Source organism: Atractosteus spatula, chromosome 27, assembly GCF_055471065.1.
Source record: "Atractosteus spatula isolate fAtrSpa1 chromosome 27, fAtrSpa1.hap1, whole genome shotgun sequence".
Taxonomy (NCBI): domain Eukaryota; kingdom Metazoa; phylum Chordata; class Actinopteri; order Semionotiformes; family Lepisosteidae; genus Atractosteus; species Atractosteus spatula.
In genome coordinates, this window is record NC_142732.1 from 7,062,424 (window position 1) to 7,088,826 (window position 26,403).

Below are 26,403 nucleotides of genomic sequence, written 5' to 3' on the forward strand. Positions count from 1 at the left end.
GCTGCACATTGGTGGTGGTGGTGGAGGGGATCCCCATTACCTGTAAAGCGCTTTGAGTGGAGTGTCCAGAAAAGCGCTATATAAGTGTAAGCAATTAATTAATTAAAAGCGTTTCCATCTCGTCTTCTCCAGATCGCATCCGAGCTGGGACTGGTCAGTACGGGAAAATGTATCTCAGAAAAGAAGCTGCTGTAGTGATGTATTGATAGACCAGTAGGTGGCAGCCAATGGGTGACACTGCACCGTAGGAGGCGCTATCCTTCAGATGAGTTAAACAGATCCTGCTATATTAAAAACCTCAGGGCAAGAGGCAGAGTGTTAACTCCAGTGTCTGGGGCAAACTACACTCTGGATTTGTATAATCGAAGGCTCCCTAATTTTTTAAAATGAGTTATGCAGGTACAATACATGTGATATGCAATGTTTGTAATGTATTCAGATGTACAGAAGCAGTATGCATCCATACAAAAAATTCCCCATGGGGGACAAAGTTAATCTTATTTCCTGGGATGAGGAGGAATCTACAAGATGAAAGGCTAAACAATCTGTTAACTTTCATGTTCTTAGTTTTTGTATTTTTTAAGTTTATTTTTATTTGCCTGTGAAGCAAGAAGTCCCCCTAAAGTCTATGGACCTCCTTTTCATGTTCAGAGCAGAAATCCCAAAATGTGAGATTATGTAAAGTCAGTAATGATCATTTAATTTTTGCGGGCATGCTTTCATCATGCAAGAGCGTGACGCTGACTGCATCTCATGAACTCATGAACTGTGCAGTGTGTGTCAGGATGCCTTTGCAAGAGAAAGGGTTTTGCATTGTGAATGGTGCTAATCTCTGGTTTGACTAAGCAATAAAGCGTACTTCCCTCAAGTGCCTCTGCAGTTAGTAAAAGCACAAGAAGAGATCGATCAAGGAGCTCAAACCCACAGGACAGAAAAGCTGACAGTAGCAGCCACTATCTGCCTTAACTTTCTTTACTTACTGTTTTTTCTTCATGGTCCTTGAGCTTAAAATATAGAATGCACAGGTAGATATAAGAGGTGCTAATGACAAACATATTTACATATAATCTAAAATAGTTTCTTGGATCCATAAACTTCTAACAGCAGGATGTCGTGTTCTTAAACACGATTCCCTTTCTACCAAAACAGGCACTGCACAATTCCAGTCTTTGTGCCTGCATGGTACTACAGTTAAAGGCATCAGCTACACCCAACTAGTCAGCTACAGTAGTTTACCATTAACTAGCCATTTGCACAAAAGGCCTCGCAGACAGGGGGGTCTCCACCTGTCCTGAGGTGTCATGTGTTTAGGCTCTTGCTTCAGTGGGTAATGCGATGACACTTGTAAGAAGTTCACAGCAAGAGAGAGCAAGTTACCTGGCAGGGAAAGAGCATTCAGAGCACAAGCCGGACACAAAAACAAAGCCGTGACAAAAATAATCCAATCAGCTCATCCGTACAGAAAAATCTGCCTGCACTGCTTTTTTAAAAAAAAGTTTACTTCATTATAATTTAAAACGTGCGTTTTTTCTTCTTCAACCATCAGGGAGGACTTGTCGGCTCTCTGCTTGGGTCAGGAGCTGTCACCCGAACAGAAGGACACCAGCACAACAGATGTTAACAGGTTGAATTTACATTTTTACTTCCAAAAAAAGTCATACATACAGGGATGGAAATGGAAAGGGAGAGAGGTGGGACGAGCAAAAACTTTGAACAATGATTTCTACAATGGCAGCTACGAGTAACATATCCAAATCTGACAGCAGTTTCTGTAGCGTCTGATGAGTTCCTCTGGCAAGTCTTTGCCACACAGAAGTAAAAGGAATGAGGCTATTCATTAAGGTAACATTGCTCATGGCGAAGTCCAAAGGGAACAGTAAAGTTTACCTTACACAGTGCGAGTTTATAATACACAGCAATTTGTAGTCATCTCTATTTTTTTCTCAGTATGTTTATTTTAATGGCATAATGCAATGAAAGTGGAGAGTATCATTACTAACACTAGAATAATTAAATTTGTATGTTATACATGTACAGCAACTAACTGCTTTACAAAAAAGCAAAATAATACAATATATCGTCACATGTATTTACAGTGTAGTAAATATACCTTTGTCAAATTTTACACAAAATATTTACAGAGGTGAAACGTACTGCATTAAAAAAAATAGTGTGGCTAACGCTCAACAGTGACTCCTTGTGGCGAAAATGTGTTTTGCATAACCTCATGGAAGAGGTGCCTAATTTTAGGTCATTACTCCTTGCAAACGACATGTCTGACTGCAGTTAGGAATAGTGCAATTCTACACACTACAAAACAGCCTTCACCCAAACCAGGTCATCTGCTCTATGTGCATTCTCAGCTTTTAATAACTTGTTGAAAATCATTAGGTGCCCTCAGAAAATGGTGGTGGTATTTTTTAACAGTTCTTGGTTCCGGATGAGCTTTGTTTTGCTGTCCTGTCAGAGGTAGGACCTTTATCTCTGCAATGCAAACCAACAGCCGCCACTCAGTCTGCCGTATTCTGGAGTTCCCAGCTAACAAACGTCACGTCTGTGCTTGCTCACCTTTTCAGTATCCAGTTCCCAGTCCATCGCTATTCCCCCTACAGTTGCGTACCATTGTCACACAGGTGCAGGGCATTCAATTTGAGGAGGAATTCGCAAAATATTTCTCATTAAAGGGTGAGAAAATGGGAATTCCAAAAGGAGTGAAAATATTTTTAAAAGTTTGTTCCTATTCAATAAACAATTTGTACTGTTCCGGTATCATCTATTGAAAACTGCAATAACCCTGTATTGGAGACTAAAGGCTTATAGGCAAGTTGATCCAACTAGTCATTTTTCCCTTCCCAAACGGACGTGCAGACAGAGCTTCTCCCACCTTCTCCTAAGGCGAGAGATTTCTTTCTGCTCAACGTCTGCATCGCGCTGCGCCAGGTGACTGTGACAAGTTCCCCAGGCACCCGGCCAGAGAGAGCAAGTCGCCTGGGGAGGGAAAACTGCATTCCGCACCCCAGCACGAAACACAAAGAAAGCAGAGATGCACCCAGAATCCTCCCCTCAGCCAAATCGGTTTCAGCATCTCGGTTACCGACGGTCCAAAACCTAGAAAGACTGGGGGCGATGCTCTGGGAAACACCCGGTATGAAGTGGCATCTGGCAGACATACTGCAAATAAGGTGTGGGTTCTCGGGAGAAGGCGGCTCCCACAACCAAATTAAAGAACCAAAGATGGTCCTTTTCTTCTCAGCCTTATGACACAGGAACGAACGGATTTCTAGCTTGGGAACACCTTGGAAAGGCCTACAAGGAGCAAACAAACTTTTAAAGTACCTTGGCTACATTTTTTAAATCACCTTTACACTGTCCAGACCTATTTTAATATACATACTCCCTCCACTAGCGACTGCATTAATTATTTTGGTCGGTATTTTGTTAACTATAATATCAAGATAATCAAAAAGCATTCACTATCTGTAAATATATATAATACGAAACTCAGGCTGCCTCTGTCCCTCACTCTCAAATGAACTTTCTCTCTTAAAGTCAGTGATATAGGAGCTTATTCTGTCACTATATTGCAGTTCCTGTACTTTGGTTCCTTTAACAATACAACATTAAGGTCTGTAACACCTTGTCAGATTGGGTTTGGTACCTTTATGTTACTTTCAAAGCTATTTTTTCCCTTTATTGTCTCTCTTTGAGAGGAAGGGCCATATTCCAGATAGGTTGTTACTGTCAATTCAAGTATTTAAACATTTGTAAACAAAATATACCCATTTAAGATGACTTTTTCGCTTTCGATGGTATCCATCCATCCTTCCTTGAATTAGCACCTACAGGTTTCGACAGAACAACGGGTCACCATTTGAAACGAGGCGTGTGTGCACCAATTTCAGAAGAACTGTGTATTATATATTGTGAGGATGCATAACACAGCGCTCGACTACACACACAAAAACAAGAACGGCAGGTTGGAGCTGGTTTGTGTGAAGAGGTGCAGAACAAACTCCGTCACAGAACTGAACTGGCGCCCTCTTGCCAACTGCAGTCACGGCCACTTCGGGCAGCGCCTGGGCCCCCGCCTTCCTCTCGAGTGTACAACACGTGCCAGGATGTTCGTTCAAAGAGCCGCACTCCAGTTTTGCGAATATTAAAAGCCAAAACGCAGCGTTTGGTCAGTATCATGTCAGTAGCACCGCGTTTTTTGTTTAAATCGCACCGAGAATAACTAGAAAGGGTCTGGGGTTTGTGATATGCCTGAAAACAGAGCATTCAGATGTGCCGGCAGCTCTGAATCGATCACAGCATTTACAACTGCACTGAAACAGGCCCTGGCAGCCAGACCAAGCAAGGCTAGCAATCATGAGCTTTTATTTTTAAAACAAAAGCACACATTCTGCTCTTAAAACATCAATGGGGGCAAGTCTGTCCTAATTCAGAGCGCAACAACACTCAAAACCTCATTCTGCTATCCGAGATTGTGACTAGAATGTGTGCACAAAAAGCACAAGGTAGTTCAAGAGAGTGCATCCAGCTCCACGCTCTTTGCAAGTGGGTGTTAATTTTAGGATTAGCAGCGAAGAGTACGTCACCGCCTGAGGTCAGTGTGGAGCCCACAAGGCCCCTCTCTCTTGTCTCTCGTGCTGTGCACCAAGAGAGGAAGCTGGAGGGGCCAGGGAGGAGGGGCCCCCCTAGCTCAGCGCGTTCGGCCGTCTAATCAACTGGCAGGACCGAGGGAGTCGCAAAGGAAAGGGCAGCAGCCGAGCGGACTCTGCTTGCGCCAGAGCGGCCTGTGCTGCGGTGCCGAGACCCCGGCCCCTCCCACAGGCACATGGGAGCCAGCGTGGCTCTCTGGCAGCGGGAAAGCCCGCGACTGCCCACCAGGTGGCGCCGTTCTGGAACTGCACGCGCGTCATTTCTGTCAATTCTAACGGGAGCACCAAGTCTGCCATTTTAATGCGCTTGGCCGACAACGCCAGTCGGAGAGGGCGCGGGGGGAGCTGGCAGTTTTTCCTGGTGTTATCCCTGGTACAAAGGCCACCTGCAAGCCAAGGGTACCCACCAAAATAGTTTAGTTCTGCACTTTCACACAACAGACCACACCAAGAAGGGAAATAGCTTAATCTACTGTAAGACAGTCAGTTCTCCGCTGTTTTAATGCTTCAGGAAAGCTCTTGGCATCACACAGTGCCTAAACTAAACAGCATATTCTACTGTGCGTCACAATGCTCAGAAACACTCCCGCTGCTATTTCAGACAGTTCTCTCCTACAGCTACTGTGGCCATTAGAATGGTCAATCAACATACCTGCAAGCTAATCAATACTATATATTGTATTTACTTATATATTTGTAAATTCTATATTACGGTTTTGGCAAATTTGTTTTGCATATAACAACTGTATCCACTGTCATCTTCTGGACTGTAAACAAATCAAACTGTCATTTTTTTCATCAATAAAATAAAGGAGCTTTTCTATTTACAAGTTCGCGTGTACTTCTAGTGTCTTGCAGTCAGTTTGTTTATGAATTAAAGTTAAAAAAGTTCTTTATAATGGATATTTTGCTATACAGGGCAAACACTATCAGGCAGCGGGGTACTGATGATTGATTGTATATTGTCGTATGATCCTGTTTACAATGCTTTTCTTTACCGTATGTACAGTCTAAAATTAGTACCTGTTTTTACTTTCCAAAGCAAGGCTTCGCTTATTTTACAAACTATAAACATCTGAAAACCCTGACGAAGGCACACAATGGATTGAACAACATCCCAAAATGTGTGTGTGTGTGGGAGAGAGAGGGCTTTTTCCCCCTCCCACTTTGTTTTAAATACGTTTTGGATTTCACTACTGCAGATGAAATCGAGTTCCCGAGCTGGGCGATCCGTGGTCCGGTCTGATCTCCACATCCGCTGGGTTCACTGGGTTTCCTGGTCCTGGTACCGATGTACTGGCGGCGGATTCCCTCCCCGGGGCACAGCGGGGAAGCGGTGTGCGTTTCTGCAAGAAGACTGTGGAGGTGGCGGACGGATTTCCTTCGACCGACTACGGGTCTTCAGTCAGACGACACCGTCGCCCCGTGTGGAGCCCACGAGCAGCGCGCGAACGTCCGTACGGAGCTCCTCGCCGCAGACGGATCCTTACAGCTGGAGGTCAAAAGAGCCGTGCTTGACGATTCTCGCCTCCGCCCAGTTTCTAAGACAATCCGAATGAGTACCCAGCTCGCTGACTTTCCGACCCAAATAAACAAGTCCTTCGGGCTGGCTGGCTGGCTGGCTGGCTGGCCTTTCACACTCCTAACTCGACGACAAGGAAAATTCCACTCAAGGAAACGTGCAAGAGGCCCTGGCTAGCAGATTCCTTCAACCCACGATAAAAAGCCACGTTCTGTGGATTAAAGAAAAGTGTGCAAATAATAGTCTTTTTGTTTTAAAACTACTACTATAAAAAAGGCAAAAAAAAATAGAAGCAAGAAGTTTGAACTATAGCAAATGGCTTCCGTTTTCTGACGACTGCTGCAGTGTTGAGAGTTTCAGTGCTTTCTTCCAGCTAAAATATTCCTTAAAAAAAGTCTAATATATATTTTATTATGTAAATTAATACATCCTCAAAAACAACAACAAAAACAAAAAAATAATTAAAAAGGTCTTCTGTAATGCTTCAGAAACACTGGCTGGCTTTTTTTGAAACAAAACAAAAAAATTAAAAACAAAGGCTTTCAAATTCAGGCAGTTCTTCAATGTTGATCGTCAGGCAAACTGGCTGACTTGACGGGTTAAAGGTTAAAAAAAAGGAAAAAGTGCAGCATCATGACTGGCGAGGTTGGCTGGGATATCCCCCCTCCTCCCCCCCCGGGGGACAGACTTCCTTCTTCACACGATCTTCTTAATACTGGGCCGCTTGAAGCTGCCGGCGCTCCTCTGCTTCTGCACCTGGCTGGCCGAGCCGTGCCGCGTGCGGCCGCTGTTGGCGTGGCCCGTGGTGGGGGACAGCTCCACGTTCTCTTTGTCGATCCCTGTCGGCGGGAGGAGAGAAGACGGGGGGGGGAGAGACACACCCGTGAGCGAGCAGCTCTTTCAAACCGTGAAAGCAAGCAGCAGGACAGCTGAGGCTTCAAACCCCAGAGCTCTGCCACCACCCCTCGTCACCCTTTTCCTGGTTTTTTCTTTGCCGGTGTGCTTTTAGATTTTCAGTTCTCAACCCTAGTGCCGAGGGAACACTATCTGTTAGCTTGCATTCCAGGGGAGCTTTACAACTCCAGTGCTAATCGCTGTCTTAATGGATCTAATAGATCTGCCTGCTTGTTTAGACCTTTATTTAACTTTTTAGCTCACTCCTGAGTGTCAAAAAATTCAGGGGTACTATTTCCAACAACAGCAGCAGCATACAGATTTTTACACAAACACCTCAACCCATTTGCCACTATTTCTGACTAAATAGCTGTTACTAGTTGATCGACTGATGTTCAACAGACAGGTGGGAGTTGCACTATGAGACACGCTCACAGCTGGACTGATGGTCATGCCCACACGGGAGTGACATAAGTAGACATGCCCACATGGGGGTGTGGCATGGAAAGGCACACCCACAGCAGGAGTGACATGCTAAGACACGCCCACACACCAATTTATAGATGGGTATTATTAGGAGCCCATGATTGGTAAAGGCCAATGGGAAATTTGGCCAGGTCTCGAGTCAGGCCTTCTTAATTAAGATTAAGATTTTAATTTGCATTTGTCTACAAGCTAATTATGATTAAAACATAAAAAATGCAATTTGCCCTTTTATAAAATACTTGGTTCAATTAAGCATATAAGTTCAAAAATGTAGTGACAGAGGGACAGCCCTCAGGGAGAGAAAATCATCCCTGGACTAAAGTTGATCCTTGATTAAATATTTGTCTTTTATTCTGCAGAGTCCTGGCAAGAAGAATGGCCTTCTCTTGATACAATACACCAAATCCTCAATAGGCGGCACTGTACACACATCTAAAGCACTTCAGCACTCTTCAGCAACTGAGGGTGAAAGAGTCCCACATCTGACCTAACATTCGATTGTCCTGTCAATCTAAGACTTCTTAGGAAAGTGAAATCAATTACAAAATACAGTGCTGGTAGGGGAAGAAATTGTGCAGTTTTATGAAAATGAGCCCCTTCATTGAACAGAGCTGTCACAGAACTACCACAGTGTTACAATATTTCCTTTGTAAAAAAAAAGCTATGTTCATATAATGCTATCACCTGTTATCACACTGTAATAACCTTGCACAGTCAACCGAAAAGTTTCTGTGACACATTTTTACACCTCTCTCAAAAAGTGGATTCTTTTCCTCTAGCATGCAAAGCAGGCAGCAGGCCGTCATTTCTGCAGAACAAAGTGAAGTTGTCTCTGCCAGGAAAGAGAAAAAGGTCATTTAAAATGTGCAACCCACTGCTGGTAGGCTGCAGGGAAACAGTATAATCTTGTTGTTTCTGATTTAATTACTTGTATGTATTTGCTGTGTACCGAGGAGCTGCCTGAGACCAGCACTGTGCATCAGAGGCAAAAGGAGTCAGATTCCTCCTGCTGAGATCACCAGAGTACTATATGGCCTCACAGAACAATTTCAGAGGGCCACAGCCACACAAACACAAATCATTTGTGTTGCTGGCCAGGTGGAGACAATTTTCTGTCCCCCTTCCTCCAAAAACGGAGACGATCAGAGATCGGCTTCCTGGTTCTCCTGGGGTGTCCGGCCCCCTCGGCCTCGTGCACGTGCCCAGGGCAGGAAACGAGCCGCGCGAGGGGGTTGCGGAGAGGTTAAGAGTACCTGGGGCAGGCGAGGAGCTGCGTGAAAACGGCAGACTTAGAGCACGGCAGAGAAGCTTCGCGGAGAGAGTGCGGGTGAGAGATGGGAGCGAGCAATGGCGAGAACGGAAAAGAGGGTGACAAAACAAAAAGCAACATGATTAAACGCAGAATGGCACATAAACATGAACAGAAAAAATAAGAAAACAGTTCAAAAACAATGTCTCGCTGAAGCTGAAACAACCATCGAATCCACACTGATTATTATTATATCAACCTGGACAACCTCGTCCCAGAACTGTGCTACATCGTGTAAAGCAGTTGCAGGGAACATTAAACAGGATGTAACACTGCGATTCTTAAAACATCATTCACAATGTAAGATACTGAACTCCAATACTACATCGATATTTCTCCAGTTCTTACAAAGATGTCTCTTTATTCAGCTTTTACACACTTATAGCTGTTTAATACTATTTCTAGTGTTAAACGAGGGAAGGGAATAAGCTCGGTCTTGAAACCCAATAATTATTTAACTCTTTTCTATATTACCTGTCACTATTCTCTAGTGTTCTTACAGCTGTTGTCTAGGCTGATACACTAAGATTTGTGAAACAGTGGTCACTTAGAAAAAAGTGTTTGTTACACTGCTTTAAGATACACTTAATATTCAATTTTCAAAATGCATCAGTTTGCATTTCTTGCTTTCTTTATAGCAATTATTTGGCTACTTTGATTTCCAGCCCTACAGCATTAATGGAGAACAGCACAAATCTTCCCAAATCTTTGTTACTTGTGAATACTTTAGTGCTATTCTAAAATAACTTAAAATTCTGAAACATTTGGACTGAACTAGATTCAACAAAGGAACTTTACAGGACAGAATTGTAAGACTAAAGCTAGTAAGTCACACATGAATAAAACAACTTAAAAGTTACCACTCTTCACAAACTATAGGCTTGGACATTATTTGCCCAATACAGCCCTATAGTTTTCACTTGTACCAGGCATATTCTGGGGCAGCACTTCAGAGGACCTCAACTGGGGCAAAGTTGGGGATCGTCTATAAACTACACAGCAGAAAGAACAGCACCATCGCCCAGGGCGGACAGCAGACAGGCAGATTAAAACAAAAGCAGACAAGACAAAAAAAACACGCAAATAAATAAAGAAGCATGGAAAAGGACATTTTATGGCAAAACAGATTTCTAGACATGTGTGATACAATTTTTTCTTCCCCTATGTGGGAATTGACAGTGTCGAATCTGAAATGGCAAGCAAATTGGACATGTTGCAGTGCAAGAAACCTGTAATTAACATAGAAGATATTTTGACCTACTTTTGAAAAATAAGCAGCATTTTATTACTGGTAAAAAAGTGATGCCAACATTGCATCTGCTCTGTAGAAGCAATACAATCCACAAATATAACTTATTAAACTTACTAACCAAAACAGGAACACTAAAGGATCCAATACCAGCATTTAGGATGTTATAGCACCAGGGTATGTGCAAGAACACTTTTAATCACAATCAACAAATTAGTCAGGTTTTGATAGAGCATATTATATACATTATATAAATGTTTTTCACTAAAGAAATAAAACAAATATCAAAGCAGATATTTAGCAGAAATACACTAACAAACCAGGCTTGAAAAATACTGGTCCTTGAGTGGAAAATGAGAAGATGCAGAAAGGCACGCATTCTTGAATACATTTTTAACTACAACTCACCTTCCAGTCCACATTAAAAAGCACAGTATGCAAATTAAAATGATGATAAAAGTCCTGCATTTATCATTCAAAACTTAAATATATCAGGACCACGCATATAACCTAGATGACAAATTCTTTCAGACTTTGAAAGAGGTTGACCAAAACAAATTAAAATATTGCAAGACTTGTCAGTACTATCAGAAACACCAGTTACAGAAGCACCATTTTTAATGAGAAACAAGCACATGTTTCAGTCTGCATACTGCAGCACAGCACCTGGTTGGTGAATTTCTCAGGAGTGGTTTGTTTTAGTTAACATGAAGGCTTTCATAGACTCTGCATCTGACACACTGAACCAACCTGTCAGCTCTTATTTTGCCCCATCTATTCTTTACTTGTGCACATGCTGTCGTGGATCTTCCCAGACCATTGTTTTGCTTTCCTATTTCCCACCTTTTCTATGATGTTCTCTGTGCTATGACAAGCCCTTGCCATGATTCTGTTGGGCTTCACCACACTACAATGTGTTTCTGCAGTGGCACACCACAGCGCCCTTCCAAGAGCAAAGTGTGAATGCCTGTGCGCGTGTGTGCAATCTCTGTCTGGAGTACCTCTACCACGTGTGTCTGTGCATGCACGTGCACGCGCCTGCTGACCTGGGGAATGCTGGGAGGTGGCGAGCGAGGTCATGGAGTTGGAGAGGTTGAGGTTGGCGGTAATGCTGAGCTGGCTCTGCACCGGCGGAGGGTAGGGAGACGTGGGCGTCCGCAGAGACTCCTCGCTCGTCTCCTCGTCGATACCCGGCAGGTAGGTGTCGATCAAGGCATCCAGGAACTTCACGATCAGCTCGGCATAGTCTGGGATCTGGGTTTGCTGGGTGTAGCACAGAGAGACAAGGAGGGGCAGCTTAATCCTCTGTTAATGACAGGAAGAAGCAAAACATCTCAAATGGATGATGAGCATTAGAAACACTTTTCAGGACTGAAGGTAACAAAGCACTTTGATTCTAACAAAAGTAAGATGGTGATCATTTGGAATGCAACATCACACCTATCTGCAGGAAAACAGAGGATTCTAAACTATTTAGAACCCTAACCGACAGATTGGACTCTGTCCCGAGAAGCTTTGTAACCAAACAGATCCTCTCCTGGGTGGACTGCAGCAGAGTTTTGAACTGGTCACCCGGCTCGTGCGGCTCTCACTCATAATTCAGTGTATCCCACATGTCAACAACAGGGCTACAAGGCAGCACGGTGTTGATGGCAGGGGTTCGATAAATCGTGCTCTATGCACAGCTGAATTTCTTTAGTGCTGCCAACGAAGATGAAAGGCAGGCACAAGGGTGAACAATCATACCTTTGAGAAGGGTCCGGCGAACCTCCACAAGCCATTGAAACCAAAGCCTGACAGGAGAGAGAGAGAGATGCATTGGGCAACGGGACTCAGCAGTGCACAAGGGCCCCGAGCACAGAGCTCGGCTCATGATTCATTCGTACACGGCCAGCCAGACACTTGAGTACATGCGCGCCCTTCTCTTTCTGATTCAGAGACTATTTATGCCACCGGGGTATTAATATCTCTTGTGAAGAATGAAGTGATTCGACTGCAGGGCGGCAATGCTAGCAACACTACTCCTAATGATCTCAAGTGTTCCCAACCTCCTACCCCTTTTTGCATTTTAGGTTAAGAAAAACGTCAATATTTTGCAAGTACAGTGCTATGGTGCTTATCTGACAGCTATCTGACTTCATGTATTAATGATTCTACTGTATCATGACACTAGAAGAAGCTCACGTACGAACACTGATAATGCATCCCACTCCGTCACACTGTTAAACCTGCTCAGCGGTAAACAGAACAAAAAGATGCTTAATTTCCCCACAATGTAAGTCTTTTTTTATGACCCTCGAAGTCAGGCCCCGTGTGATGCACATCAGGCCGCCGAGCTTTGAGCTTTGATGTAATCTCACCTGGAGTGTCTTTACGTGAAGAAAGACCATTTGAACCTGCCTGAGCACTGTAATCATATGCACTGTGTGAGACCCAGGTGTCCCATAAACTAGGCTCCTAATGTGGAGCTCACAAAACGTACTTGCCAAACATGCTAACTGAAACAAGAGCAACACTTAGGATCTCACAGTAACAGGGTGCAAGAACAATTTTTAGCAGGATCAGTAAACGAATCTGGTTCTGCGATAAGAGGTAAAATGAATGTGAAAATGTCTGTGTGAAAGAGGCCACATGCCGCACTGAAAGGATTATTACTCTGCAGATAGGAGGGCTGGTACTGAGGGGGTGACTCTTCATGGTACACCACACTCTGCACAATGCCATGGATGGGGTTCAGTAGGTTGGGGTCCTGGCACAGTGATAGGAGGGTATTTATCTTCGAGTCCAGTAAGTTGTGGCTGAAATAAGGAAAAGATGAAGAAGGAATGTAACTATCTGACCTGAACGCATGGATGATAACCATTAAAATGACTAGATTCATGCTTTTTCCCACCCAATGTCATAGTCTGGTTTTAATATATTTTCGCTGTTTCCATGTAATTTAGCATTACAGGTTAAAACTCCTCCAGGTTCTCACCATACTCCAGTTACAACCCCCACCTCTCGTCTCAAAAGGCAAGGCCCTTTTGTTTGTCCTGATCCCCACATGCCCAGCTGGGGCTCCCAGGGGTCCCAGAAGGCCAGGAGCTGGGACCAGGATGAGGAGAGGGCTTCTTGCCCCTCCAAAACAAAATTTCAAAGTACAGCCCCAGGGGGCGACACCACCAGAGAAACCGCTGCTGCTGAAATACTTACTCCCCAGTGCAATGGAGGGGAGAAAACGTACAATCAACAGAATATCGCCGAAGCATCTCAATCTGTTCAATAAAAAAGCTGTGCTATTTTGAAACATTCAAAGTTATATTTATTTTGAGGCAGGGGATTTTTTTTTTCTGAACATAAGAGCATCTGTCACAGCCAGTGCAGACTGAAACGTGCACGTAGGCTCATGCTTCACTGTGGGCAGAGCTGTAGCTCTGTAACGCAGGGCCCTAATCTCTACCACAATCAAACAGCTTTGCTCATCCACCAGTGCTCAGTGCGCAGTGCAGACAGAAACCGCAGGCACGGTGGCCCAAAGCAGCAGAAAGCACTTTCCCCAGGCGAGAAAGCTGGGAGGACTTACACAACTGGAAAGACCTTTGGGAAGACAACGCTAGCTTCAGCTAAATACTCGTACAGGATCCTCTGGTCAAACTCGTCGGTTGTGTATTTCACCAGTGTGGCCTAGAAGAGGAAAGAAAGGAAGTGTTCAGAAAAGATCAGGTCTTCAGGCCCAGGCCTTCTGCTTATCCTTAGATTCAGTCTGTGTCCTGCAGGGATCGCCTGAATTCTTAACCGCCCACCACAAGACAAGCCTGGACGAACGCAGATGAGTGCGCCGTGACCCTCCCGGGTTTTTCAGGGTCGGAAAGCAGAGGGATCAGGGAGAGGGAAGTAGGGAACAGAGGAAGGGAAGAAGTGAAAAACTGTGAGGAGAGGAAAGAGGCCTAACAGAGGGACAGGAGAGATCCACAGAGGAACAATAAAGAGACGACGTACTTACTAGGACAGTGAGGAGCAGGGCCTGGATTTTGGGGTCGGTGAGGACCTCCTCGTCCAGCAGCACGTTGGACTCCGACACCGAGACCTTCCGCAGGTGTGGGTGCTGCTGGGAGTTGGCTATTCTTTGGGTCTCTGCCGCAGGAGAGAGGAAAAAAAAACAGCATAAGCAAGGTAGAAGAGACGCGTCTAATCCTGCTCAATTTTCAGAGGGTTTCAGGGACATTTTACTGCGGATTAATGCAGTGGGAATACAGTCATCTCCTTTTGCTGAATCAGCGCATTTTGTAACAGCAGCTTGTCCTTTTTTGCTGCATGAATTCCAAGAACCACATAATCAAGTAAAGACCGTATATGTGCTGCATTGCAAATAAGAAATATGAATGCTATTTAACCGTGCAATTAAAATGTAATAATCGTTTTGCGGGGGGTTCCGTCAAGACGATCTGCACAAAAAAAAAACGTCTTCAACCCCAGCAAGACACTCAGTCAGCAGCTCAGTCCACTGAGTTGAATCAATGAGCTACAATTGGCAAAACACCAAACGCAGTGGGCTGACTTGGCCTGCTCTCATTCACAAATTCTCATGAAGCTGCTCACCTATTTCATAATCGTTTTCTGCTACTCTCCTCATCTTGGGAGGCGTGGTGGTGCCAGATTCAATCTCTGGTCTCTTTGGTGCTTTAGTGTCCGATATCAAGTGGTCGAAGCTCTTCCGCGTCCCTGGCGGACAGAAAATGGGGTCAGCGAACGTACAGAACTGCCCATCGAAACCCAACCAGCCCCCACAGGTAGCAGTTCCTACCAAGGTCAGCAGGGGATTTCTTAAGTGCCTTCCTTTACCGCCTTTACACTGTTGTTTAACTGCAACTCCTTCCATCTAAAATATATGTATATATCTGCAACACCCCAACCCCAGTAGAAAGCATTTCCTTTTAAAATGTGGGGCTCTGCATTTTCTTATTTCCAACTATCTTCATTTTCTATCACGTTGTTAGAAATAACTATCAAACCAGAATGCTCCTGGCAGGTAGGGTGTGGTGTCTACACGTAAGGCTGGCGCCTGTGGGAGTCTCAAACAGTTCTGCCACTTATTCAACGTGTGGGGAAGCAAAAACTAATAAGCAGGGAGACGTCTGGACATTCAGGAAGCTCAGACTTTGCAGGAAACGCTGGGGTGACAGCTGAGGAAGAGGAAGAGAGGGGGCAGGACACAGGGAGCCTGCTGGGTCACTCACCCAGCAGCTTCTTGGTGTTGGCCTGTGAGGGCTGACCCATGTCCAGGCTCATGGACTTGCGCGTGCGGGGGCTGATCTGCCCCACAGTGGGGTAGTTGGCAGCTAGGTACCGCTCTGAGACTTTGGGGGAAGCCCAGGGCTGGCTCTCTCGCAGCGTCCTGAAAAGCCCAGAGAGAGAGTCAGAGGCGTGCTCTTGGCATACACTGCAGCTTGCAAGCGAATGAGTTTCTCTTTTCTAGTTCAGCTAAGATATCAGGTGTGAGGCTACAGCTAATTTGCACCAAGTCATGTAGAGAATGTCTTGCTTCATTGCCAGCATGCTGAGATTTTTAAAATAGAGCCCTGTGGTCGGCGCGAAGTACAAGTGAGAAGCTTGTCTGCCGTGAGCCCTGCTGGAACATCACAGTCGAGCAGGTTACCCAGCATTCCTTAGCCCACACTGCACTGCACAGCGAGCCCTGGGCAGCGGCCTTCTCTCTCTCGACAGGAAATTGAGCCCGGCAACTCAAGCAGAGGGGCTCGTGCACGTGGCCCTGTTGCGCGATGGACGTAAGCGAGCGGACACCCGCGTTCTGAGGACAGCAATGCTCGCGTTCATTCTTGTGCAGTGATGAAACACACTGACCGCACAGCCAAAGAAAGAAAAAATGAACCGGCATGGAAGCACAGCAGCAAACAATTACTAAGAGGCTAAAAACAGATTCAGAGAGATGATGAAATAAGAGCTGTGTTCTTTTTTTAGTTCCATGCTGTCACAAGGTTACTCAAGGCAGCATGGCTGTTTTTCACTTCAGGGGCTCCAGCGACCGAACGGCTGAATCCCGAAGGGCAGGACATGCACGCACGTTGATATTCGTTACCAAGTTATACTTGTTTATTACAAACACCAGGGTAAGAGAGATACAGGGTCTGCAGCTCTCCGGCAAGTTCGCCATCTTGCTACCCGGAACCCGACAGAAGAGAAAAGGAGATGCTTACCTGCAGCTGGGGTCGCTGTGATGCAGGGGGTAGGTGTCCATGGGAACGTTCTCCATGGTAACGTCAGACAACAACAGGGACTTCCTGTGCTTGAGACTGCAGCGGCTGCGCACTTCCTCTGAGACGGTCAAGAGTGCTGCGCACAAGGAGCGGGAATTGTCTCATTACAACAGCAAAACACAGCGCCACCCCCTCTGACCTCTGTATCCAACACGAGAGTATTTCTAACCCACAGCATTCTGTTGTGTTTTTAACACAGTATTTAATCACTGCACTAGCTATAGCAACCCCATATTGTTACAATCACCCCCAGAGTCAGGGAATATTAACGCAGGTACAGTACAAAGCACTCTCCTGTGCCAAATGAGGTATCATACGGGGCTGCAAGCCTAACCCTGTAACGACTCGGGACTGACAACTTGCACTGGCAGTCACGTGAGCAGAGAACTTCTCTCGTCAATTGTCCTCCTTTCCCTTCGACAACTCAGAATACGTCCTCAGAACTAACAGTGGAAAACGGACCAGAGGACACAAGTGCAAACGATGTGGCAGGGCATTTAAAACCGAGAACAGCAGACAGTTCTTTACCCAAAGGGCTGCAGGTGCGTGGCACAAGCTATCCCGGCCACGCTGTGGGAGCTGATAGCCCTGGCTTCTTTCAAGAAACAGCCGGATGACTTTGGAGTGATTAGCTACTAAGTGCCAGTCGAGCTAGACGGCCTGCACGCCGCCCTCGTCCTCCTCGGCGCGCTCACCTGCCAGGTAGGCCACGCTCTGGGTGTTGACCTCGAACTTGTCGCAGTTGAGGTGCTTGCCCACCAGGGCCAGGAGGGTGTGGAGGATGCGCACTGTCCGCGCCACCGTGGTGGGGGAGGGGTGCCGGTACCCTGCGGAGGAAAGAGGAGGAGGGTCCAGACTCACACGGGGGGTAACCAACAGCACTAAACCGCACTGTTCCTGCGAGGACCCCACTGACCGACTGGAGCAGCTAAACGGTCTTTCAGAGAAGCCTTTAAAAAAAAACTCTGACATTCGCATCCTGAGAGGAATTAAACTTTCTGGAAATGAAACACATCTGGAGACTGACACATGTGGAGAGAGAACAACTGACAGATGTGGGCAGGCAGGCAGATGCACAAAAATAGAGAGATAATAATAACAATAATAACCCTTATACTGATATAGCGCTTTTCTGGACACTCCGCTCAAAGTGCTTTACAGGGGGACTCCCTTCCTCCACCACCTGGATGATGCAATGGCAGCTAAAGTGAGCCAGTCCGCTCCCCACACACCAGCTCTCAGTGAGGAGGAGAGCACAATGATGAAGCTACTTCATGAACTGGGACTATTTGGAGGCCATGACTGGTAAAGGCCAGGGGGACATTTGGTCACGACAACAGGGTGAACACCCCTAGTCTTTTGACGAGAAACACCCTGGGATTTTTAGACAAGACAAGGATCAGACCAGTACACCTCTCAGACAGCTGAAGAAAGCGATCTTCTCACCCACCTTTCAGCAGATGTCCAACTAGCGCAAAGTTGAAGTTGGAATTAAAGTTGAGGCCGACAAAATGATCCATCTGTTTGCAGTGCCATTCCAAAGGTTTCCTGATCTCCATGAACACCTCCTCAGGACTCTGGGGATAGAGAGGGAGTCAAGGGTGGTCAGAACTGGAAAACAGTGTGCACTCTCCCGTACAACTGCTTAAAAATAAAAATCATTAATCAAATATTTAGTTTCCTCATTTAATTTTCAGATTGCAGATTGAGTTTGCACAGTCCTGTAATATCGAGTATAATCTGGGTAAGATGTAAGTGAAGGGACCTTAGGCATTTATACCACTCCAGGGAACCTGAGTGCTTGAATGCTTTTAAAACTTGTCTAACCAAGATGGTGTTTTCTAAGTCTATGAATTTTATTTTTGCTTTTTATGTTTTTATGTCTACTTTTCACCTGTTAAAAGATGCATACATCTTTGAGGTGTTTTTATCATGAGCGGGGCTTTATAAACTAAGAAGATGACTGCGTGTGACAGAATTAGTCAGATATGCGTGGTGCTCATGACATGACTTCCACTCTGGCGAGCATGCTCCGTACAAGAGGGCGTCCCAGTCTGCAAGAGACGCTGGGCCTGAAAGACTGCTCGGTGCTGTGCGTTTTCACACCTTTCCAGGGCCTGCCAGCAGACGCAGGATGAATCACCGCTCTATTGCAATGACTCGTATACAGTCTGCAATTCTAGGGTTCCTTTACTGACATCTTTGATACAAAGTAGTGCAACTCACTCTCTTGTCTTACTGAGCTTAAGAGAACAACAAGGTCTTCCGCTACACCATTCTACTGTATTAACATTTTGCAAACAAGGTGCTGCTTTATAATTTTTTTGTTAATATTTTACAGGTTTAATAATATATTTCAAGTACTAAAAGTAAGTTGTTAAAAAGTAAAGAGAAATTAGAAAAGATCGCCACATCATAACCTACTGAAAATGCAAACATTTTAATCCATTAACCCATATTTATTAACCACTGTAGAATATTTTCTATATGGCACAAAGTGGCAAAGATTACAGAATTATTGTGGTATAACTGATTAACAATGGTCTTTCTTCTTACACGGATGTTATCACGGCAAAAGCCAAAATACAACGCCCCCATTATAAAGGTCCGCCGATGGATCACGGTTTGGTCATTTTCCTGCACTGCTGAAGTGTGGGTTTCTCATGTAGGAAGTGGGGGCAACTCTGCAACTTCACAACTGTGTCCTACGTAGAAAATGCAAACAAATCTGACCTTTTTGATCTCCCATTCTGAACCTGTCTGCTCTAATTATCTTGCTCTTGAAAAGTGGTGCTGTTTCCACATGGGCACTAGTCCTCTTGGGGATTGAGTCAGGGTGGAAGGGAGATAGTCTGTCATTTTTCTGTCCCCCAGTGTAAACCCGGTTCCAGATGGAAGCATGTGAACAGTACAGGCTGCAAGGTTTTAATCAGACCCCACGTTTCCTCTCTAGGCAAGAGCTTCCTCATTTGAAAACACTGGTCTGTAACTGGTGGCTGAAGCCACCCTGGTGCACTCAGATCAGATCTCCCCCTGTGGTTCTGACAACCAGCCGCCAGCACAAAAAAAGATACACAAGAATACGTACAGAGAAGCCTTTAAAAGAACTGAAATTAACACATTCCCACCCTGAGAGCATTAAACTGTCTGGAAAATAAACTGCGGCCGAGATGGGGAATCCGATGCAAGCAAAACCTTTTCATTCTTAGAAGTGGATTACTTATTCTCATTCTTAATTTTTCCTGTCGCTTACAGCATGTCCAACAAGGTGGCTAAGTGTAAGATTTCTCAGTACAGACAACATTCATGTGCATTCTATTTGCTGTAAAATGACACCACCCTACAAACAGCGATTGTGCTGCAGCCATAAAAAAAACAAGACAACACCAAATGGTTCTTTTTCAAAGGCCAGAGCATAGCATTCCGACATGGATCAAGGATGGCTCTTTCAGGAGTCCTGAACGGCTCAAGCCATGTGAGCACACCTGAAGAAGGCTCCACGGCTGAAACGTTGTGTTTTCTTTCTTCTTTTTTTCAGTATGGAATAAACATATTACTTGTTCCTTTGTAGCCTACACATGCTGACGCAGCTCCCCACCTGAACTACATAGATCACTGTAACTGACGGATTTTAATTTCCCTGAAAGTCTTGTTCATTTTACAAAGCAATCTCTTAGGTAACGTAAGGTAACGTAACTATCAATGAAATAATTTCTAAATTTAGAATTGCCCATTTTTGTTTTTATTCGAACCCAGTTGTGTGTTTCTCAGGTCTGGACAGGTATGATCCCCCTGAGAACGAGTGAAGTAAGCAGTCTCCGTCCAGCTGCCCACCTTCAAGACGTATGTTTCTCAACACGGCACAGGCAATGTCCCCCCCCCCCGCCGGGGGTCCGGTGCTGACTGGAGGAGAGCGACTGCGGTGATCGCTGTTTCACCGAGAAAGTCCCACCTTGCTCACGGTGGACATCAGACAATTGTGCGTCACCACGCTGCTCGGGGAAACCCAGTCGTGGAGGGCATGGGACATGATCTAGGCTCGAACCCGTGATCACAGAGGTCAACACGCTCGGACAAGCGCCTCTACCAGTTAGGTCTCGGATGGATGGCTTTTCAAACTCTCTGCAACGCTGTCAAAGGAGGAGTGGCTGGATGGGTGGGTGTGTCAGAGGGCCCGATGGGCTCTTCTTCTAACCCCATGTGGGTCCAGGCATCGTCACAATCCCGAATCAGCCTGGTACAGAGGGCTAGTGGAACCTTTAAAACAAGTTTTTTTCTCTCATCGGAACAACTCATTGGTCTGCCAGACTAGCAGATCAACAACCACATTTCATTTGCTTTATTTAAGTCAAAAGGAGAAATATAATTAAATAGATTTAAGGGGGGGAAAAAAATTAAAAATCCACTTTTCTGGAAACAACTCTTTGGTAATTTTTGGTAAATTTGGTAACTACTTTGACCAAATTTTAAAATATTCATTCTTGTCCTAAGCTTTTTTTTTCCCAGAAAATATTAAGGATTTAATCATTGGAAGAAAAACAAAGAAATTGTGAGTCTTCGGCCGTCCAGTTTGAACTTTTCTCTTTCTTTTCTCCCCTCTGTTTTTTTTTCCTGGCGTAGGGCAGCACGCTCGCAGACAGCGCTCAGTACCTTGTCATTGAAGACTCTCAGGCTGTCCAGCGTGTGGAGGTTCTGCTCCAGCAAGGCAGTACCGGCAGAGTACAGGTTGACCTCATCCAGCTGCAGGACAGCGATGGCCACCCAGAACAGCGCTTTGTGCATGGGAGAGTCCTGAAGCACACAGAACAAAGATCGGAGTCCAAACGTTGGTTACCCAGACTATTTTTCAGCTTTTATTTTTTTTTTTAACAGCAGATGTTTCAGTTTTAAACCAAAATATATTTACTGTTCATCCTCATTTGTAAATCATCAATAACACGTATTAGCCTTGACCTGAGGCAAATACAAAAGTTAATTTAAACACTGATCCCACTTTTTTTCCCAGAACAGCTTGATTCTCGGAAATCTACTAAGGGGAAGTTACACTCACTGATTTCTGTGCCTTGTGTCGCTGCTACAGCAAGGACAGATTTCTCTCTATCAAGAAGCGGGCGATGCAGCACACTGCTGGACTTGTACAGACTGTGCGAATCACACTCGACACACAGAGGACACACAGGAACCAGACAGCAACAGCCTGGCTGCTTTCCTCATGGGCTGAATAAGGAGAATTACTAGCAAAAACAGAATCGCTGCACTAGAGAAAAATAAATGCAACAGTTCAAGCTGTAAATTTAAAACACTGCTCTAGGTGTTTCCACTAATAAATCGATTTATTTGTTGGCTGCTCGGAGACCGAATTGTTTGTCTTGTGGTTTAGATGTTAGGTGGCTCTTTCCACCACGAGACGGACATTACTGATTAGCTGATCCCAAGTTTTTAAAGTACAGTGGGATTCTGTCTGCCCCCGAAAGCACCAAGATGGCTCTTCCCCCCACCGGCAGCAAACTTCCCTCCCAATTCTGGGCAGTCTTGGGTGATTTCGGAGCAGAACGAAGCAGCACTGAGAGTGGGGGTGAGGGGCAGAGAAGAACAGTCAAGCTGCAGGGAACATGGACACGAACTCCAAGCCAGCCAGCCAAGCACACACACAAGCAGGCTGGAACTACTCAGACCCACTGGACAACACAGAGTACAGCAAGTATTAAGGAGGTAAAGTTGACCTGCAAGGGTTGGTTGCACTTCTGTCTCCGTACCTTGTTCAGAAGTGGCTGCAGTTTGGTCAGTGCAATGACTGTGGCCTCTATTAATACCTGGCTGTTGTAATTATCTGGGCCCTTTAAACAGCTCTCTAGACCCTGTTGAGGGGGGGAAAAAAAAGCACAAGCCATAATTAATAATCCTTTGCAAATGTCTCTCTGCCACACTGGAGGGCTGTGGAATCGGGACCTCTCCTGCAGGAATCACTAATGTCCAAGGCCCAATTGAGTCAAGAACCAAAACAATCCTGTATTATTTGGGCAATCAGTTCAAGAGGAAGGTATAAGCACTGTGAAATCAAGACTAAGGACTTCACGGCGTTATTTCAAAGAAGGTATTTGCTTTTTAATTGTACAGTGGACAGAGTAACCTTGACTGGAAGCCAGTTCACCCCAGTAGCATTTTCAAAAGGAAGCTAAAGGAGAAGTATCACAGTGAAACAGTAAACCCTCACAAAACTAAGCATGCCAAAGGCCCTACACTTGCCTGGGTTTCTGGAGGGTATCATTGTTTTCTCTTATGGTCATTAAAATACCTCATAAAACAAAACAAATCATAGCTAACTGTGCATCTTGCCCATTTACAAGAAGCCATGGCTTGAGTCGTGCTGTTCATAAATACTGCACATACACTGATGAGGAAAATACATTCAAAGCACCTCTTCCAAATGTAATCATACGCTCATTGTAAATACTTATATATATAGTATAGGAAGTGCACAATCGATTTGTAAGATGTAAATTAAGGAACTTGGAACAGTCAAAACACTGCTTTCTACATCAAGCAAACTGCTGTCTGGTTATAGTACCTAATGAGTCCACAGCTGAAATAAGGCAAAATCCACAATGTTAAAACAACTCAACAATCACTGATGACTTTCAAAAGCTTTCATAATATGAATGTGCAAAAAGAAATACCAAAGTTAAAGTAACGACAGACCCAAATCTACTCATTAAAGAGACAAAATGAATTCCAATCAGGCAGGTGAGACTTTGCAGATTCATATTACTGAAGCTGTTCTGTGTCAACAGAGGCTGACAATCATCACTGTCGATTTGCTTTGGGCATTTTGCTATTTTATGTACACAGACACAGGAAAAATGACAAGACGATAATTTGCTTGATGGACAAACTTCTGGGCTGCACCAAGTTCCTGTTTTCTGCAGATCGTGCGTCTCCTACACTTTGCGAGGTTGAACTGTAATGGGCATAAAGACGGACAGATGCAGAGAGACAGATATGGAAAGAAACCCTGTGCACTGGGCACGGAGGAGAGCACTTGCCTTGCTGAGGATGCGTATGATCTGTTTGATCTGGCCATGAGACACCCTTTTGCTGATGCAGCCAAACACCACCAGAGCTCGGGGCTGCAGGGACGGATTATACTGGAAAGCAAACCTGCCCAGGGAGGGAGGTACGTTAGGCAGAGGACACGCCCACACCGCTGCCCATAGCAACAGATCCCACCCACATGGAAACGCAACAGGGCCTTTAGCAACAGGACAACGCCCACACCAGAACCCTCAGTAACACGTTTCAATGGGAGGGGCCATAGAAGACATGCACACCAGAGCTCTTAGCAACAGGTCACGCCCCCACTGGAACCAACATGTTTAATCATTTGCAGCTAAGTACCAATCATTTGATTTGGACTTTTCATTTATATATACATTTATCCAATATGAATGTCGAAAAACATGCAGGCAAGGTAATGCCAAAAAATTACAACAAAAAGTTTACTTTGTCCCCCCACAAACAGGTCATCAGGGTTTACAGCAGAAAACACATTAAAAAATAGTTTCCATCTGAGCTGCACGTACTTCTGGGCCAGCTCTGTCCACTGATCCAGCCACTTGCATGTGGGAATATCCCTCATACACGCCTGCAAGGAAAGTGAAATCTTTTAAGTGCTGAACTGACGAGACAGCAAGGTGACGTGACACAGGTCAAGAACTCAACAACCTGAAAGGCACCAATAAGGTCAACACAGCAGACTTCTTCAGAAAGAACAGTGAAACACAAACAAAAGGGCACAACTGGATACTACATGGAAGTGCATTTAAAACCAAGAACAGGGCGCACTTCTTGACACAGCGTGAAAAGTGTGCGAGTGTGGAACCACGCGGTTGAGGCTGATACCGTGGGTTTTTTCAAGAAACGCCTGGGTGACCTTCTGGTATCACTTAATGACTAAGTGCCAAATGGGCTGGACAGGGAGAATGGCCTCCTTTTGTTATTGTTCCTACGGTCCTACGAAAACCACGACTACAAGGAAACCACTTCTTTTTCACTTCTATATCTACTCTTTTCAGTGAGCAGTAAAAGCGTTCTGCCGAACACGTAAGAAACAGGGCCAGTTGGCTCTTCGGCTTTCCTGTGACGTGTCTGAGTAAGACTAATACACTGAGCAATGGAGGATAGTCTTTATCTTTCCTTAAGTTCCTATAAAGTGTTTCTTTGCATTTCCTACTCTAGTCTGCACAGCGCAGCGAGCTGGGCTCGTAGGAAGAGTGGCTGTGGTCAGCCTCCCGGTGGCTTGCTGTCTGGGACTGGTCCTGCCCACGGCGCTCACCTCCATGATCTCCAGCAGCGCCTCGGTGACCGTCTCCAGGGAGGTGAGGGCGAAGGTCTCGCGCTCGTACGAGCCCGGGGAGAAGGAGCGGTCCCGGTAGCTGGAGCGGAAGGCGATGACGGCGGCCGACTTGACCTTGCTGATCCCGAAGAGCAGGTAGAACTTGGGCAGGGAGAACTCCGTCAGGCTGAGACGCAGGACCTGTTTGGTCTCCTCTGCGGGGAGGCGAAAGAGGAACGGATCAATCACAAAATACAACAAGGCATGGTCACAAACGCTCACGGGGGGCTCTTTCCCCCAAGAGCAAGTTCACGTTCTAGTGGCTGGTGAAATAAGGTCTATGTGCATCTCTAACCGTGTGCTATATAAGAACATTAACATTAGGGTGAGTTTCCAAAGCAAAGGAAAGACAAACGTTCCTCCACTTGAATACATTTCTCTCTCTGCTTTTGAACTTCAAGCAAAACAAGGCTGCTTTTCTTCAAATCAGTCCTTAAGCTGCTAGTAAGGAGTAAAGAGTCTTCTGAATATGTAAAATACTGGGTCAGTTGGACCTTTTGATTTACTGTTTTCTGTAACACGGAGGAAAAACCTTCTAATGTAGTAAGCAGTGGAGAATAGTCATTAACTACTAAGGCTACCTTTCAGGCAATCAATAACCAATCTTGTATGGTAACCAACTGATAAGGCTGAGTCACACAGCAGTCTTTATTGCCCTCTAGACTCCCTGGCAGCTGTTTTCCAGGAGCTAGAATTCCAGCTGACTCCAAAACCAGTAGCTTGGGGGCTTGCACAATCAATCGATTCAATCTTTGATTTTCAGAGCACCCGTTCATGGTGTGCACAACGGCACAATATTATGATCCGAAACTTCCAGACAGTGCAAAATTCTGGCTTGCTTGGGGATAGAAGGGATTTTCTGGCTACAAAAAAAAAAAGCTGCGACGGGACAGCTGCGCGGGCTTCGGTCCCTTCCATCGGCCGTGGAAGCGGACGTGCGGACAGCCCTGGCGATCTGGGAGCGTGGCCCTCACCGCTGAAGTTGAGCTGGGAGCAGGTGCAGAGGGAGTGGATGATGTTGATGACCAGGCCGTGCGTGGAGGCGCGCAGGGACAGTGGTCCCGTGGCTACGAGCAGCGTCACCACGTGGAAGAGGTAGGGCAGGTGGGCCGCCACGTCCAGCGAGTTATTGAAGGACAGCATCAGCATGTAGCGCGCCAGGATGGCGATGTCGTCCCACATCAGGTGCTGCTCCAGCGTAGGGGTCGGCGACAGGCAGGTCTTGTCGATGATTTTGCACATCCTCCCAATCACCTGCCGGGCAGAGCGGACGTTTACACAATCGGGTATTACTTTCAGCCAGCGCCCTTGCAGGCCTGAGCCGCATCTCAGAAACCATCAGCAACAGCTCTAACGGAGCCGTGCGCTGCACTGCTGGAAATGTGAACCCGTGCCAGCGCCCAATTTTAAAATAATCCTGACTGGGGGTGATTTTTAAATTGGCGCGCAGCACCGAGTGGGTTCTGAAATGGGGAATTTAAACGGAGAATTGTGACATCACCACCAAGAGTGTTTGAATCGCTGCCTATTCCTCTTATTGGGACAAAGGGCATCCTTGTGCGCAGAGGCTTTTCTCTTGTTGGCACTACCCATTACCTCAGCCGCTTCGGTGCAGATGCCAGTTACACACAGA

The 26,403-nt window shown here is 45.6% G+C and overlaps 1 protein-coding gene across 6 annotated transcripts in view; it reads right to left on the minus strand.

Annotated features, from left to right (window-relative positions):
• Positions 1 to 1,617: 1,617 nt before the first annotated feature.
• nf1a (neurofibromin 1a) overlaps positions 1,618 to 26,403 on the minus strand; it is a 104,299-nt gene continuing 79,513 nt past the window's right edge. For 3 of the 6 annotated variants that reach the window (XM_088906700.1, XM_088906699.1, XM_088906697.1), the window contains 17 exons: positions 25,745 to 26,024; positions 24,711 to 24,925; positions 23,959 to 24,020; positions 23,422 to 23,536; positions 22,135 to 22,236; positions 21,029 to 21,169; positions 17,829 to 17,955; positions 17,074 to 17,205; positions 16,319 to 16,454; positions 15,341 to 15,498; positions 14,703 to 14,825; positions 14,107 to 14,237; positions 13,687 to 13,787; positions 12,777 to 12,919; positions 11,868 to 11,914; positions 11,168 to 11,384; positions 1,618 to 7,022 (listed from right to left, as the gene is read on the minus strand). In XM_088906700.1, coding sequence (XP_088762826.1) covers positions 6,880 to 7,022; positions 11,168 to 11,384; positions 11,868 to 11,914; positions 12,777 to 12,919; positions 13,687 to 13,787; positions 14,107 to 14,237; positions 14,703 to 14,825; positions 15,341 to 15,498; positions 16,319 to 16,454; positions 17,074 to 17,205; positions 17,829 to 17,955; positions 21,029 to 21,169; positions 22,135 to 22,236; positions 23,422 to 23,536; positions 23,959 to 24,020; positions 24,711 to 24,925; positions 25,745 to 26,024 — 2,373 coding nt within the window. In that variant the 3' untranslated portion in view covers positions 1,618 to 6,879. Of the gene's footprint in view, positions 7,023 to 8,247; positions 8,396 to 11,167; positions 11,385 to 11,867; positions 11,915 to 12,776; positions 12,920 to 13,686; positions 13,788 to 14,106; positions 14,238 to 14,702; positions 14,826 to 15,340; positions 15,499 to 16,318; positions 16,455 to 17,073; positions 17,206 to 17,828; positions 17,956 to 21,028; positions 21,170 to 22,101; positions 22,237 to 23,421; positions 23,537 to 23,958; positions 24,021 to 24,710; positions 24,926 to 25,744; positions 26,025 to 26,403 lie in introns of all 6 variants that reach the window. The other 3 variants (XM_088906698.1, XM_088906696.1, XM_088906694.1) reach the window with 2 other exon arrangements.